Source organism: Scardinius erythrophthalmus (assembly GCF_964197995.2).
Source record: "Scardinius erythrophthalmus genome assembly, chromosome: 3".
NCBI classification, from domain to species: domain Eukaryota; kingdom Metazoa; phylum Chordata; class Actinopteri; order Cypriniformes; family Leuciscidae; genus Scardinius; species Scardinius erythrophthalmus.
In genome coordinates this window covers 1,767,671-1,783,750 of record NC_138223.1, presented here as the reverse complement: position 1 = coordinate 1,783,750, position 16,080 = coordinate 1,767,671, and the positions used below count along the sequence as shown (strand labels likewise).

At 34.9% G+C, this 16,080-nt stretch overlaps 1 protein-coding gene across 2 annotated transcripts; it reads right to left on the bottom strand.

The window, feature by feature from the left end:
* Positions 1-2,492: 2,492 nt before the first annotated feature.
* LOC308688772 (uncharacterized protein) lies at positions 2,493-13,830 on the bottom strand. 2 transcript variants are annotated; one of them, XR_014029936.1, is made up of 5 exons: positions 13,535-13,830; positions 10,241-10,543; positions 9,275-9,421; positions 8,636-9,136; positions 2,493-2,789 (listed from the first exon to the last, which is right to left on the bottom strand). XR_014029936.1 is itself a non-coding variant. In XM_081362126.1 (4 exons), exons 1-4 carry the CDS (start codon positions 13,638-13,640, stop codon positions 9,105-9,107), a joined length of 588 nt encoding a protein of 195 aa, XP_081218252.1. In that variant the 5' UTR covers positions 13,641-13,830; the 3' UTR covers positions 7,793-9,104. The 2 variants fall into 2 exon arrangements, 1 of the variants encoding a protein (XP_081218252.1); XM_081362126.1 differs by lacking the exon at positions 2,493-2,789 and having other exon boundaries at positions 7,793-9,136.
* Between the last annotated feature and the right edge of the window lie 2,250 nt (positions 13,831-16,080).

Here is a 16,080-nt window from a genome sequence, read left to right as displayed (position 1 = left end):
TCTGTAGAAGAATGTAGTATGCATGTTAAAAATTCCATTGGGATGAGCTCTTTCACAAGGCCATGCCATTTTTTAATTGAAGGAGTCTTCTCACTTATCCAGAACATCAAAATGTTCTTTCTTGCAGCAAAAGTTAAAATACTAAAAAGCCTTTTATGATATTTATTCAAAACAATACCAGCTGGCAGACCTAGAATAAATGAACAAGGATCAACATCAATTGTCATTCCCAGAATGTTGCCAATGTGGTCTGCGATTTTCTTCCAAAACAACTGAATTTTGTGACAAGACCAAATACAATGAATATAATTACCAACTGATATTTTACATTTTGAGCAATTGGGGGAAAGTTTTGGGTCCATTTTATTCCTGATAAAAGGGGTGATATGTAGCCGACGTATTATTTTGAATTGAATAGCACGTGCTCTGTTACACACTGATATTCTTTTAGCATGATCCCAGACTAAATCCCAATCCTCTCTGGAGATATTTACTACAAAATCATTTTCCCACATCTGTCTAAGATTGCTAGCACAATATTTACTGCTGGTGATTTGTAAATGCAAGTCTGCATACAGTATGCAGTTCACTATTTGAAATAAGATTAAAAGCCACCATAAAAATGTCCTTAAGGCAATCCTTTACAGTCTCAATGTATTTTTATTGTAAAATTAATGACAGATTTAAAAAAAAAGAAAAAACCTAAATATGTTAACTTTTTAATCAAAATAAATTAACATCATCATCTCAAAACAATGAAAACAGCAGATTTTTTAACTTAACTGCACATAAATGCCAACAACTAAATAAAGTTGACGTGTAAAACGGAATTTCCACATCAGGGTTATTATAGGGCTACAAAACAGATCAAGTGATCACTAAATCAATAGGTTTTGAGGTTTGGAATGAATGATGGGAATAATAAAGTCTGTATCTATAGGTGTCATTTAACGGCCAAAATTTAGTCTAAATGAACGCATCAAACTGGATTATTTTAATATTGTCTGTAACTTACATGCAGGTTGAGGTAAGCTATCATTGTTTCTATCTGCATCCAGTACAGACAGGAGGTGTTTTTTATTTTTATTTTATTTTTGTTTTTATTAATGTCATAATGGTCACTATGTGAGAAAATAATTTGTGTTTGATTTCTGTCATTAATAAATATTTCATTTTCTTTTTTGTTATGGTAAAAAGAGCAAGAGAGACAGTCAGAGAACCCTACACAGACTCCCTGGAATGATGTTAAGTCATTAACACAGTGTTGCTCACCTTCTTCACTGGGACAGGGAGGGGTGCAGTTATGGGGAGACTGGGGTGCTGCTGACTCCTCTGTTGTTAAGTCTTCTAAAAGGGGCATGGACAATGATTTAATATGAATATCTTGCTCAACGTTTCCCTGCACTGATTAAATGTTGATGAAATGTAGGCTAACACTAGCCTGCTGCTATTTATCTTATTTCACTATTAGTCCAGTCATTTTATGAAAAAAGGTTGAACAAATTGCAACAGAAGCAAACTCAACTGATTTTGTATCCTCAATATGTCCTGAGTAAGAAAAGTAAAAAAGCCCCGAAGAATCCCATTAGGGGAAAGTTTCGAAAAAGACCCAAATATACCCTATTCATACATTCATTCTTTTCTTACATGAATAGGGTAAAAATTTTAACCTTTAGATATCACCATGAAGATTACTGAGTTGATTACTTACATCAAGACAAACAAAAAATGTATTACAAGTTTTTTGAAATTAGTTGTTAATATGGACAAATGGTGCATAATCTAATTACGTATGTGCTAATTTGCATAAATACCACAACAGATCTAAACATTGTGTATAGCAACTATAGTAATCTGTTGCTATTATCAATGGGATGACCCATTTCAGGAGGCGCCATAATTGAAATTGAAATATATGAGCATAGCTCACTTACAGTCACTAAAATATTGAAACGTTATAGCGATGCTGATTTTTTTGATTTTTGTTTGTTTTTTGACAGTTACAACAGGCTCTACAATAGAACAAATTCAAACTTGCACTCTCCCATACACATACAGTGCAATGCATAAGTGAATACACCCATGCTAAAGTTGACTAAAAAGAGGAATAAAAAATCATATTTTGGAAATTGAACTTTAATTTAAAAAATTAGGAAAAATCCAACCTTTAAGGACACCAATTTTCATTGTGAATGAATAATGTATCGTAAATAAATAAATTTTCTTCCTTAAAATACAGGGTGCATAAGTGAGTACACCCCTATGTTAAATTCCCATAGAGGCAGGCAGATTTTATTTTTTTATTTTTTCGGGCAGATAGTTCATGTTTATGTGTCGGGTTACATCGGGTCTGGGCTTTAAAAGCCACGGGCCGGGTCGGGTCGGGTTGTAATTTGCAGGCCCGTTGAGAGCTCTAATAGGACCCTCAGTCTGACTTTTCACACTCCGTTACATCCATGAGTGACAGATGTGTACACCACTCACATTTTATTCAGTATAATATAAAGTTTTTATTTTCACATATTTCAGAGTCATACTGTATAAATGGCATACAAAAGTGTAAAAAACACATGAAATCAAACAGTTTCTGCATAGATATGACTTGTTTCAGACTTTAAAAGGGGGAAAACAGAACAGACAGACTTCATGTCTGTGATATGTAGATGATAATGAATAATTCAGGTTAACTGATGCAAAATGTGTTTGTGTATGTTGTGCAGAACATGATTCATTTCCAGTGCAGTAAACAGACATCTCCAAAACATCCCATAATACAGGGGTGCCCAATCCTGCTCCTGCCGACCGACCGACATCTCTGAACTGTGCAGGACAGTCGATCGGCAGGAGCAGGATTGGGCACCCCTACCATAATACATCAACATCATTATACACAACTGCTAGAAAGGCAGTAAATGCAGGACTGTGAGACGACATACGGCACACACACACACACACACACACACACACACACACACACACACACACACACACACACACACACACACACACACACACACACACACACACACACACAAATATCTAGGTCACTGCTGGATGTGTGCATTCCTACACTATGACTAAATTCAGTAATGCCCTGTGAAACTTGAGTGAAATAAATCATTCACTCATGTACAGAATGTTCACACCAAGACAGCAAAACTACAAGCACATTATACACTTTAAACGTTTGCAGTTGTAAAACAAACTTTTTACAAAACTCTAAACACAGTTCTCAACATTAGACATCATTCAAAACTAACAGCTCTTTTGTTTCTTTTGGAAAACACTGCCATTTAAAAGGCACACTCATTTCCTGATGACCAACAGCCAACGACCATAAGTGAAACATTTGTTCACTTAGAAATCAAAACTCAGTGTCTTTGAAAGAGAGAAATAATTTTTACCCCCTTTCATTTCTGTTTAGCGTAAATATATGTAAGCAAAAACCTTATTGCTTTTATAAAACGGTTACCACACAATACAAATATTAAAGCAAAAAAAAAAAAAAAAAATTATCAAAGCAACTTGAAATTAACTTGAACTCATTAAAGCTGTAGTAGGGAGTTTTTAGAAAATGTTGACTTAGCCTGAAAATTTGAACAAGCACAACTCACAGGTCACTCCCCCTTGCTCTCTCTCTGCTGTGCTACAGCCCTCCCCTCCACAGCTCCTCCCCCACAACGGAGCCTGCCGTGCGTGAACGCGCAGGCTAAGCAGGGCCACCGATGACGGCGGATAAACAGTTATGGCACATTCACTGGTAGGGACGAAACATCAACAATATGCTTCACATTGACTATGGCCTGCCCATACTTTGACTACAAACTTGGTCCTCAAATCATTACGTATTTTGCAATACATGTAATGTAACTTTATAACGTTGCACTCTTTCTATAAGTTATAAATAGCTAGTAAGATAATATAACGGTAACTAACGTTACATTATGTAAGTAATTATTCTAGCGATATGTAATGCTAAATAAGGTTTGATAGTACATTATTTCAGCAACATGACAAGCCAGTGAATTAGCAGGTTTCAATTGTTGCTTTGCACAGAGCGTGACATTTTATCTGTATGTTATGCGGCTAGAGTTTTGACACTGAGTCAATGGGCTCCGACGGGCTTGTTTATCGTCATCGGTCTTTTTCCGTTTACCTGTCTTTGTTGTATGAGCAGGTGCCACTCGAGAAATTGGCAGTTTTGGTTGTTTGTCCGCCATTAGCACAGCTGCGGCACACCGGCAATCTTGATTTTGAACGACGGTACGCGCTGTGCAGGAGAGGGGTGTGATCAGCGCGTAAACGAGCTTGATTGACACTGCTAAGACATTCCTCCTGGCTCTGATTGGTTGTTTCTGACAGGGAGCGGTGTATTTCTGCAAACGGCAATAGGACCACTCAAGGCCGTAACCAGGGTTTGAAAATTAGTGAGGTCCGGGGTGAGGTGCAGGGCCGGATTAAGAATTCAGAGGCCCCTGGCCACAATCAATGTCTTATGCCCCCCTTAGGTAGGCCAAATGTATAGTTTGTCCAAGGACATTTTAATTTTGCATTAAGAGTTTTAGTTTACTGACTTAAAAGGAACTTTGTTGTACTATGCTGGAGTAAAGTTCATAAATGATCGATCTTTCCCATAGGATTTTGTAAAACTATGTTGGGTAAACCTCTGTCCCTCTAGGGGGGTTCGGGGGCATGCTCCCCCGTAAGAAAATTTTGTACATTTTAAGGTTAAATGCATCAATCTGGTGCTCTTTGAGAGCTCAAAATTAAGAGCTTCAACGGGCTTCAACCCATGAACTGTGCACAAAGAAAAAACATTGACTTGTACCTGGACATTAAAGGGGGCTCAAACATATTTTTTAGTTATGATATAGAGTTTCAGTCTACATTACATTATAACTGGTGTTTTAGTATGCCAAACAATTAGTATAATAATAATATAATAATGATTTAGATAATTATTCCTATGACTTAAAATCCATATAGCCTATAATGAAAATGAATATTTCAAAAGTATACTTTACATTACACTATAGGAAAATTACAATACTTTTGTCCTAATGTCTTCACTTGCAAGAAATAAACTCTTTGATCGCGTGAGCAAAGTGCGCACTTTTCTTTAAATCACGCAGCACAAACATAATGCCTATAGCAGTGGTTCCCAACAGGGGGGTCGCGGCCCACAAGGGGGTCTCGGCGAGCTCTCTGGGGGGTCGCGTCATATTTTGAAAAGTTTTGAGTAATGAGCATTCAAGTCGTCCGTAACTTCTTCTATGTTAAAAATTTACAAAATGTATATAATGAGCGAGTTCATTATGAATCCATCTTCCAAACCGTGTTTTTGTCTTATTCTGAATCACTATGGTACACCTATAATAAGTGTTTATATTGGGACTATTTAACACTGGTTCGGATCGCCGCCGCTGAAGAGTAGTGGTACTTGACCTGCGTGACTCGTCATAGCCAAACACAGAGAAGTAATTCCGGCTCCAAAAGACGCATTATTCTGTTAACAAACGCATGTTTATTAACGATCGCTATAGCGCAAAAAAAAAAAAGGAATGCATGCTTTAGGGATACTTAAATTCTTGTGCTGTTTTATAAAAGCACAAAACCATATCACGGTTTCGATATTAGTTCGTTGGCAAAATATAACGCTAGAGACCTTTATGTTAGGCTATACATTTTACATCTCATGTGTATTGGGAAAAGGGAGAAGAGCGAGTTCGGCAAAAGGCGGATTCGAACTCGAGTCGAACGCTTCAAAAGCTACTGAGTTTCAAGCACCTCACGCACGCCCAACGACCCATGCCACTGTAGCTATTTAGTAGAAGGTGTCTTTTTTTTGCTCCATTATCGGAAATGTAAAAGAAAAAAAAAGTTCATTGGCACTTTTTGGTCATTTCATGAATTACAAATTGACATCAACTATATGTTGTTGCATCATGCTTGTAGTTTCTTTTGCGCTTTATTTACAAATTATAATAAAGTGACATAAAGCGCTCTGCCGCATTTTTTATAGTCTATGCTTACAACACGCTCTCAAGCCCCGTTCACTGATCTACCTTCTCGCAGCGACATAAATTGCAAACACACATATGACGCGGTTTAAACGGCTAATTAATCATTCAGAGAGCTTGACATTTTATTTTTGAATATAAAAAAATGACCGAGGTCCAGACCTCGGTGACCTCATAGCTGGCTACGGCCATGGGACCACTGGGAGGAGCCAGAGGAGCTTGATTTTTTTCACAGATTATCTGTCTCATATTCTACTGTCAGGACATAATGACAGTTTTAACAAGTATGTAAAAAATACATTTTTACAAAAGTTACCTACTGCAGCTTTAAATAAAATCACTAAAAGCCTTCCTTCCGCTGGAAAAAATAGTCCCTGCCCGTCAACAGCAACAGAAGTTTCATTGTTTCTCCATTAGACGGCGACAAAGACTGTCTTTATGAGTGAGTCAGTCAGTAGAGAAGACTTTTATATTGAACACGGAGAAACAAGACGCACCTGACAAATGATTAGCATATCGGGCGCGGGAAAACCCCTTAACACGTGTCCTAACCAGACGCGATGTGATAAGCACTCGCAAGAAAATGGATAAGTGGCTACATAATCAAATTCACAAATATTACACCATTAATCAAAATGCATAGGCTACTGAGTTACTAAACAATCTTTGTCAAAGAATACAATTGGTTGTTCACAGTTTGAACGTTCTTGTTTTCATTTGTTTAATTTCAAGATCTGAGGTGAATTATCCATTGTTGCTTTTACAGCCTCAAAGCTGGGAGGACTACATGATATTCAAAGTCACAGTGCATGCTTTTAAGATTAAATAAAGCACATAAACAGCACCTGAGTTTATCATCGCCACACTTTGTGTTTGTTGTTCCAAAAACAGAAACCGTTTCTAAAACAGAATCGTCGCGTGTCGCCGTCGCGGCTGGTTAGGACAAACACTCTGATTAACATGGAAAATAACCTTTTATCGCGTGTAGTTAGGACACCGTGTAACTGTTAAAAGGACAAGATATCACTGCAGACATTCAAAACGAATAGCCATAGGACTGACCTGAAGGAAAATGCTATATCTTCTGTAAATGCAAATGTAAAACTGACTTACTCGATCTCTCACAATACTCTTTTAGCTTCAATGAGATCTATTTATGTTTAACCCATTTAAGCCCACCTGCAACTATACAGTAGTTGCCGCAGTGCATAGTTGACATTTTCCTTTTGTAAGTATTTTTATAGATGTTATCCATGATTTGTGTCTCAATGACATGCAAGCAAACAACCAAATAAAGGATTTCAAGAAGAAAAAAAAAGGTATTCATTCACTCCATGAGGCTGTCAACTCCCTCCCTACTCCTGCTTCCAGGAATCATGGCGAAGGCAAACCCTCCCAAAGAAAGGTCATTTTCATGTTATTAATAAATATTTTTTGTTGACATAGCCTATCTACATAATCATGAAGGTCTCTAGAATCATCCAAACAAAACAAATCTAACAAGAGATCTATAGTTTTTTATATACTTAGTCAAAAGTCCAAGCGGCAACTATAGTTACATATATCATGGTAAAATTGGGTATACTGTGTTAATATAGGTTAATAAATCAAGGTTATTGGTCTTGTTTAGACTCAACCCTTTTAATTACATCTCTAATCTTCATAAATTGTCTGTATGCACTGTTATTTTTTATTTGCCATTTTGTTATTTATTTATTTATTATATAGATATAATTTTTTCTTCATTCAATTTATTTGTATTTATTTATTTTCATTTAACTTTTTGATACCCTGTTATGGCTGCACTTTGTTCTGAACTAAGTTCCACCACTTTAAGACACATGGATTTGTTGTTTGTTGTGTTTTCATATTCAAGAGATTATAAGCTAGATGCAGCTTTTTTGGGTTCGCATCAAATGGGTTCTTCGACTTTTATACCTAATAAATTTGTTTATGAATAAAGATTGATCTGTTGAAAGCAGTTATTTTGAGATAGACGCCAAATGTTCTCCTCCTATTCATATTTGACATAGAGGGGGTGCATACAACATATTTTCCCCGCACTGGCATCTATAGTTGTCGCACATTCAAATCAAACATCGGAAACATCAAGTTCGCCAAGATGACAACAACTGTATCATAAATTTTGTTTTCAAACGCTCGAATCATGACAGAAGACGACATTTTCAAGCTAATGACAATAAAAACACAGCTATTGACCAATCAGAATCAAGCACTGGAACTGTTTTAGATTGTTTCACAGCAGCTTCGCAACAGTAGCAAAAATCAGATTCTGCTGGAAGCCGTTATAACGAGCCAATAGTGTCATTACTCAGCTGAAGTCAGTTCAGTTAGCTCAAACAGTAAAGCGTTGGCCCTTGCAATGCCAAGGTCATCGGTTCAATTCCCAGGGAAAGCAAGAACTGATAAGAATGTAAATGTGTTCCTTGAAATGCAATGCAAGTCGCTTTGGATAAAAACGTCTGCCAAATATGTAAATGTTGTGTGTAGAGTTTCTAAGCAAAGATTTAATTTTTAGAAGAGTTCAAATAGTTTTGAATGAAGTGTTCGCTTGTGCAATCTTGTCTGTGTGTGTGTGTTTCGAGAAATGGAGCCATAGTTTTTTAAAACTGTGTGTAAGCATTCTTTGAGAATAAAATAAGGAAGTGAAGTGGTGACACAGTAAACAACGAGTAACGTGTAAACTGTTTGGATGGAAATCATCTGTTCATTTATAATGTTCACCTGCATAACGTGTTTTTGACATGTTTTTTTTTACGTTTTTATAGCATGTCAACCTTGATTGGTCATGAAATAAGGCCTTTAAACGGCAGCGACAACGAGGAATAACAGCAAATAAAATTGCCAGCCATTTGTGGCATTCACAGTATTTGACCTGTGATAGGATAGATCGTGACAGAAAATGATTGTGTTGGATCAGTAGTTTAAATGGGTCACTGAACGGTGTCTGAGCTTGTGCAATTTCTTTGTTGAGTTTTGTTTTTTTTAGATCCCACATTTTGCACCTTTTTGCATTTTTGTGGAGATATCATCTGTGATACTCGGTCGTTTCACTGACAGCTGTTAAACGTTCCTCGTCGATGCCGGAGTGAATCCTGCAAAGCCAGAAAAAATAAATATACTCTGATCTCATCTTGATGAATTATAACGTTTCTAAACAAACATAAGGGTGCAAGAAAAGTGCACACAAGAACTTCTTATTGCAAACGTAATTGTAAATTTTTTGACTTTACCGTTCATTCGACGTCTATTTTTGCGAGCAATTCCCACATAAACTGCAGCGGCCACTGAGATGATCACGGTGACAAGAAGACCACAAACCGAAGACGTCACCACAGTTTTCTGGACGCTCCAAATCTTTTCAGGAGGTGGTTGAACTTCTAAAGAAACAACAAGGGTGTTGATGATAAACTTTGGCACATGGCAGTTTAATCTCCATAGAAACCGTCCTTTTGATGCATAGACAACCCTGTAATCTGATATACAAACTCATACGCCCGCGTGCGATAAATTATGAGCCAACAAAGCCATGGCTTTCACTCACAGAGATCAGACTGATAAACACAGATTCACTCTCAGACAAGCGCATGGAGAGCTCACATTTATCTTTAAAAGGCTAAATGAGGTTTATTATATAATATTCATGCAAAATGGCAACATATTTATCCATTTAGGTTTGGCTTTTGGGGTTTATGGTTTTTTTTTGTGGCAATACGTCATAATTTTCTAATTTATCTTGATTTCGGTGTCATTTTATGAACTTAATCTCATTTAGTCTTTAATCTCAGTTATTATGTCATATTTATGTTTATTATGTCATTTAATATCTACCTTTTCTGTCATAATTATGACTTTTAAGTCATATTTTAGTTTTTTGTCATAATGTCGACTCTGTCATAATTATGATTTTATCAAAATTTTTGTCATATTTCTACTTTTTATCCATTTTTTGTCATATTTTTTCAATTGAAAATTCAGTTCATTGTTATTTTTATTTAAATTTTATTTTATTTGCATGATTTTACCATATATGTCTAAATGGTTCTTAAAAATATATATATTTCAGATTTATTTTTGTTAATTTAGTGCTTTAGTGAGTTGAACTAATCTAAAATTTCTTATTTTATTTGAAACAAAACTGTTTTTTAGGTTGTTTTAGTGTTAGTTAACAATAATAACCTTGATTGTCGCACACGTACCTGTGACCTCCAGATAGATGTTGTCGTGTGTTATAGGTCCTGTCCGATAGTAGCACATGTACAGTCCCTGGTCTGATGGAGTCACTCTGAGGAGCGTAAGAGAACAGCTTTCCGTCAGCTTCAGCTCGGTTCTGTTGCGATACTCTTCCGCTTGCATGTCTTCTCTTCGGTAAGCACTGACCACGAGCGTCTGGTTACCGACGGTCTTCTGCCAGACCAGATGTGGAGGCTGATCCGGTGGACACGTGCAGGGCAGGACCACTGCTTCTCCAGCCTGGGCCGTAACGTTGCGGTCAGCGCAGTCTGTGCAGGGAATAACATCATCAACATCTGAATTACTGTACGCCGCTACTACTGTAATGAGCTCCAGATTTACCATCAATACCATCCCAGATCACAGTTCTCAGAATGTTCTGGAAAGGTTCTCTCAAAGTTGTGAACAAACGTTCTTCCAGTCACATTCATAGAACGTTCGTTCAGTGTTTTGAAAATCTTAGCACAAAAACTTTTCCCTGTTTTTTTTATGAATTTTTGTCATAATTTTGACTTTTCATCTCATAATTATCCCTTTATATGTCATATGTATGGTTTTTATGTCATAATTATATCTTTTTATGTCATAATTATTACTTTTTATGTCATAATTATGACTTTCTATGTCATATTTATGTTTTTATGTCATAATGTTGACTTTTTATCTCATAATGTCGACTTGCGTATGTCATAATTATGTTTTTAATGTCATAATTATGAATTAGCATGTTACTAAGTATGTCATAACTATGGCTTTTTATGTCATATTTATGTTTTTATGTCATAATGTTGACTTTTTATGTCATAATGTCGACTTTATCTCAATTTCATTATACGTTTTGTCATATTTTGACTTTTTATCCAATAATTATCACTTGCGTATGTCATAATTATGTTTTTAATGTCATAATTATGAATGAGCATGTTACTAAGTATGTCATAACTATGGCTTTTTATGTCATAATTATGACTTTTTATGTCATAATTATGTCTTTTTATGTCATATTTATGTTTTTATGTCATAATGTTTACTTTTTATGTCATAATGTCGACTTTATCTCAATTTCATTATAAGTTTTGTCATATTTTGACAATTTTGACTTTTCATCTCATAATTATCACTTTATATGTCATATGTATGGTTTTTATGTCATAATTATGTCTTTTTATGTCATAATTGTGACTTTTTATGTCATAATTATGACTTTGTATGTCATAATTATGACTTTCTATGTCATAATTATGACTTTCTGTCATATTTATGTTTTATATGTCATAATGTTGACTTTTTATGTCATAACTATGACTTTATCTCAGTTTCCTTATACGTTTGTCATATTTTGACTTTTTATCCAATAATTATCACTTGTGTATGTCATATTTATGTTTTTAATGTCATAATTATGAGTTTGCATGTTACTAAGTATGTCATAACTATGGCTTTTTATGTCATAATTATGACTTTTTATGTCATCATTATGTCTTTTTATGTCATATTTATGTTTTTGTCATAATGTTGACTTTTTATGTCATAATGTCGACTTTATCTCAATTTCATTATAAGTTTTGTCCTATTTTTGACAATTATGACATTAAAGTTATGAACAAATGTTCTTCCAGTCACCTTCATAGAACGTTCATTCAGTGTTTTGAAAATCTTAGCACAAAAACTTCATTTATATATAGCTTTTTTCCATTTTTGAATGAATTTTTGTCATAATTTTGACTTTTCATCTCATAATTATCACTTTATATGTCATATGTATGGTTTTTATGTCATAATTATGTCTTTTTATGTCATAATTGTGACTTTTTATGTCATAATTGTGACTTTTTATGTCATAATTATGACTTTCTATGTCATAATTGACTTTCTATGTCATATTTATGTTTTTATGTCATAATGTTGACTTTTTATGTCATAATGTCGACTTTATCTCAATTTCATTATACGTTTTGTCATATTTGGACTTTTTATCCAATAATTATCACTTGCGTATGTCATAATTATGTTTTTAATGCCATAATTATGAATGAGCATGTTACTAAGTATGTCATAACTATGGCTTTTTATGTCATAATTATGACTTTTTATGTCATAATTATGTCTTTTTATGTCATATTTATGTTTTTATGTCATAATGTTGACTTTTTATGTCATAATGTCGACTTTATCTCAATTTCATTATAAGTTTTGTCATATTTTGACAATTTTGACTTTTCATCTCATAATTATCACTTTATATGTCATATGTATGGTTTTTATGTCATAATTATGTCTTTTTATGTCATAATTGTGACTTTTTATGTCATAATTATGACTTTGTATGTCATAATTATGACTTTCTATGTCATAATTATGACTTTCTATGTCATATTTATGTTTTATATGTCATAATGTTGACTTTTTATGTCATAATGTCGACTTTATCTCAATTTCATTATACGTTTTGTCATATTTTGACTTTTTATCCAATAATTATCACTTGCGTATGTCATATTTATGTTTTTAATGTCATAATTATGAGTTTGCATGTTACTAAGTATGTCATAACTATGGCTTTTTATGTCATAATGTCGATGTTTTATGTCACGTTTGTTTTTTATGTCATAATTATGAATCTTTCATGTAATTATAATAATCATGAAATTATACTTATTAAAAATAATTTATAAGACTTATAAGTCTCAAAGTTATGAACAAACGTTCTTCCGGTAACGTTGACAGAACGATCTTTCAATGTTTTCAAAACATTAGCACAAAAAAAAAAAAACTTTATTTATACACTGCGTTTTTTTTTCTGAAACGCTTTAGTTGGAAGTTGTTACTTGTTTCACAACGTTCAGAGAACATTCAAAAGTAACATTTCCATAATGTTTGAAGAATGATGAAATGGAACGTTCCATTAACGTTCACATAACCAAGGAAAAAAAAGTTTTCAGAACTTAATGCGACGTTTTTAGAACATATTTTTGTTAGCTGGGGCAAATTTGCACCCAGAAGTAAATCTGACAAAGCCTCCTTTTGGGCATGTCGTCATTTGTTAATAAACAAATGAAAAAAGAAAGAAAAAAAAACTATCTTTCATTTTGTATATTTTTAAGACCTTTATGAAAAGGCTACATTTTATTAACTACCCGAATATAGCCTATAATACGATAATAAAATAGAATAGAGAGTGATAATTATTTTTTATAGTTGCTTTAATAATACCCTTCCGAAACATCCCATAGTTACAGCAGGCTTGTAACGCTACTCACCCGTGCACGCGCATGTCGACAGCAGCACTAGCGCGAGTGTAAATCCCCTGAAGCGAACAGGTCGAGTTCGGGTTCCGGAGGACAAATTCATCCCGGAGCTTTTCATTCAGGCTCTTCTCATTTCAACAGGGTCACGTGTTCACAACCAATCTAGCTCGAAATGTTTAGCTAAGGACTTGAGCTGGTGTTTGCATTATTCCTGTCGGAGATGTTTGTACCTCAGCTCACTTTCACTGACTGAAACACACTCTCGCTTTTACTCTAGTCTACTCTCACTTGTAAACGCGACCGAAAGCGAAAGTAGCCTATAACTCCAGCGCCTAAACACACACAAGTAGGCCCACTGTAACTCTGACTCATCAGCCATTCGGGACCAGTTAGCATTAGTCTTACTCTTATAGTGTTACGAAATCATGGTAAATAAACGTAAAAAACAAATGTCAACTGTAACATCTTCTATATGTATTGTTTGCGTATTTTAATAAAAAAGTTTTTTTTTTTTTTGGCTAGAAGTCATTTAGAATTTATCTTATGATTTTGGCTTTTTTATGTCATTTATGATTTTTTTTGTCATAATTTTTTACTTTTTATCTCACTTATGATAATTATGACTTTATTCTAAGTTTATTTTAAGTTTTTGTCATATTTTTATCTCATAATTATTGTCATATTTAAGTTTTTTATGTCATAATTGTGAATAATCATGTCTGTCACGTGGTTCATGTAAGCCCCAATAGTTCCAAAACATAGGCCCTGTCCCAAATGGCGCACTTCATGCGGACTTTCGGTCTCGTGCACTTGAATTGCGCGTGCTCGCTGAGTCTACGAGTCCGTAGGCCAGGGCTATTCAATTAGTTTCATTCGAGGGCCGCATTATCAAATTGAAAAGTTGAGGTGGGCCGGTGGGTTGGTTTGGGGGTTTATCTTATTTATTGAAACATAACAGTTTCAATAAATAAGCTAAAGTAACCCTAAAGAAGTGTGGTATTTGAAAATGTGGTACCCAACAGTATGCAAATATATAAAACCATAATAAATAAAAACTTGATAATTTACAGCTGTGTACAACTATTTTCCTTGGAACAAATAAATTATTTATACAAACTTATAGCTGTTGGTGATAAATAATAATTATTTTATTTATAATTGTTATGCTTAAATGAAAATATTCTGACAGTGAGACTTGTTAACCACAGGCTCCCACTGTATAAAAAATGCCTAAACACAAGTTAAAAACTATACGCACCTTTACAAAGAAACTGACATAATTTCATAACAAGCATTAAATATATATTCCTCAACCCACCTAATAAATCTAATGCAATATAAATCACTATATTTACTATTATACTATATAGTATTATAGTATATATTTACTATATTTATTTATTACTACATAGTATTCAATATAAATATTGCACATTTCTGCCCAACCATGGTATATTACTACAGTAAATGTGGTAAATGTTTGTAAGGGTGATTAGGGGATTTAAAGTCTTCTAATTTCGTTCATGCCACAATGTTTCTCCTGCTTTCCTCATCAGTCTTGTTGGGAATGTTGAGGCTGTTTCATCCGATTTAATACTAATTAAATCATCGAGTGATTTGTGGTTTGTAATAGAGAGGTTTCTGTCGAACTGAAACGCTTCCACTGGTTGTCGCAACGCTGTTTAATATTAGTGTGTCCGGGACCGGGAGTAAACGCAACTCCGCGCTGGGCCGTGTTTAAACAACTAGTGAAACAACTGAAAACAGCGCTATTTAACCACTTCAGATGATTCAGTGACGGAGCAGTCCGAATGAATCCGAATAGTTTTAGACCGTTATGCAAGCGCGTTTAGAAAGAATCAAACCAAAAGAATGATTCATTCACGAATGATTGGTAGCCTATCGCTGGTTCAGTCGACATAAATTCGGGACACATATAATAACTGCTGAAATATTCACACGTAAAACGTTTCTCAGGTCGATCGGAGCGAAAAGAGGAGGAGGGAGGTTGGTGCCGTCGGGCCGCATGGAGATGATTGGCGGGCCGCATGTGGCCCGCGGGCCGCCAATTGAATAGCCCTGCCGTAGGCTGTCCCATTCAGCATTTTACCGCTCTGAAGTGTGCTCAGCAGCGCCCCCTTTGTACCCTTGAAGCGGTCTTCCGCAAAGCCCGCATAGATGTAGGCTTCACGCACTTTAACTACCCAGGAATCCTTGCGAAAGGCCAATCAGACAACAGATGGGAGGAGATTTTACTCACGGATAATTGTTGACATGGCTGAGAAGAAAATATTACGGTTTTTATGACCTAAATGCACATTTTACCAGTTGTTACCTACAGTTTATACAAACATTATGGTCATTGACCAGTGGTTGATGTCTCAAACATAATAATAGTGCGTTTAATAATACGATCGCATTATGATTCATTAAATAAATAGATCCGAATGTCAGGGCTTTACTGAGTCATATGTAAACTTAGTATTAAATATTGAAACCTGTAAATTGAAAAAAATTATGTTTAAATTATGTTTTAAAATTGTAAGTTCAAATGGAAC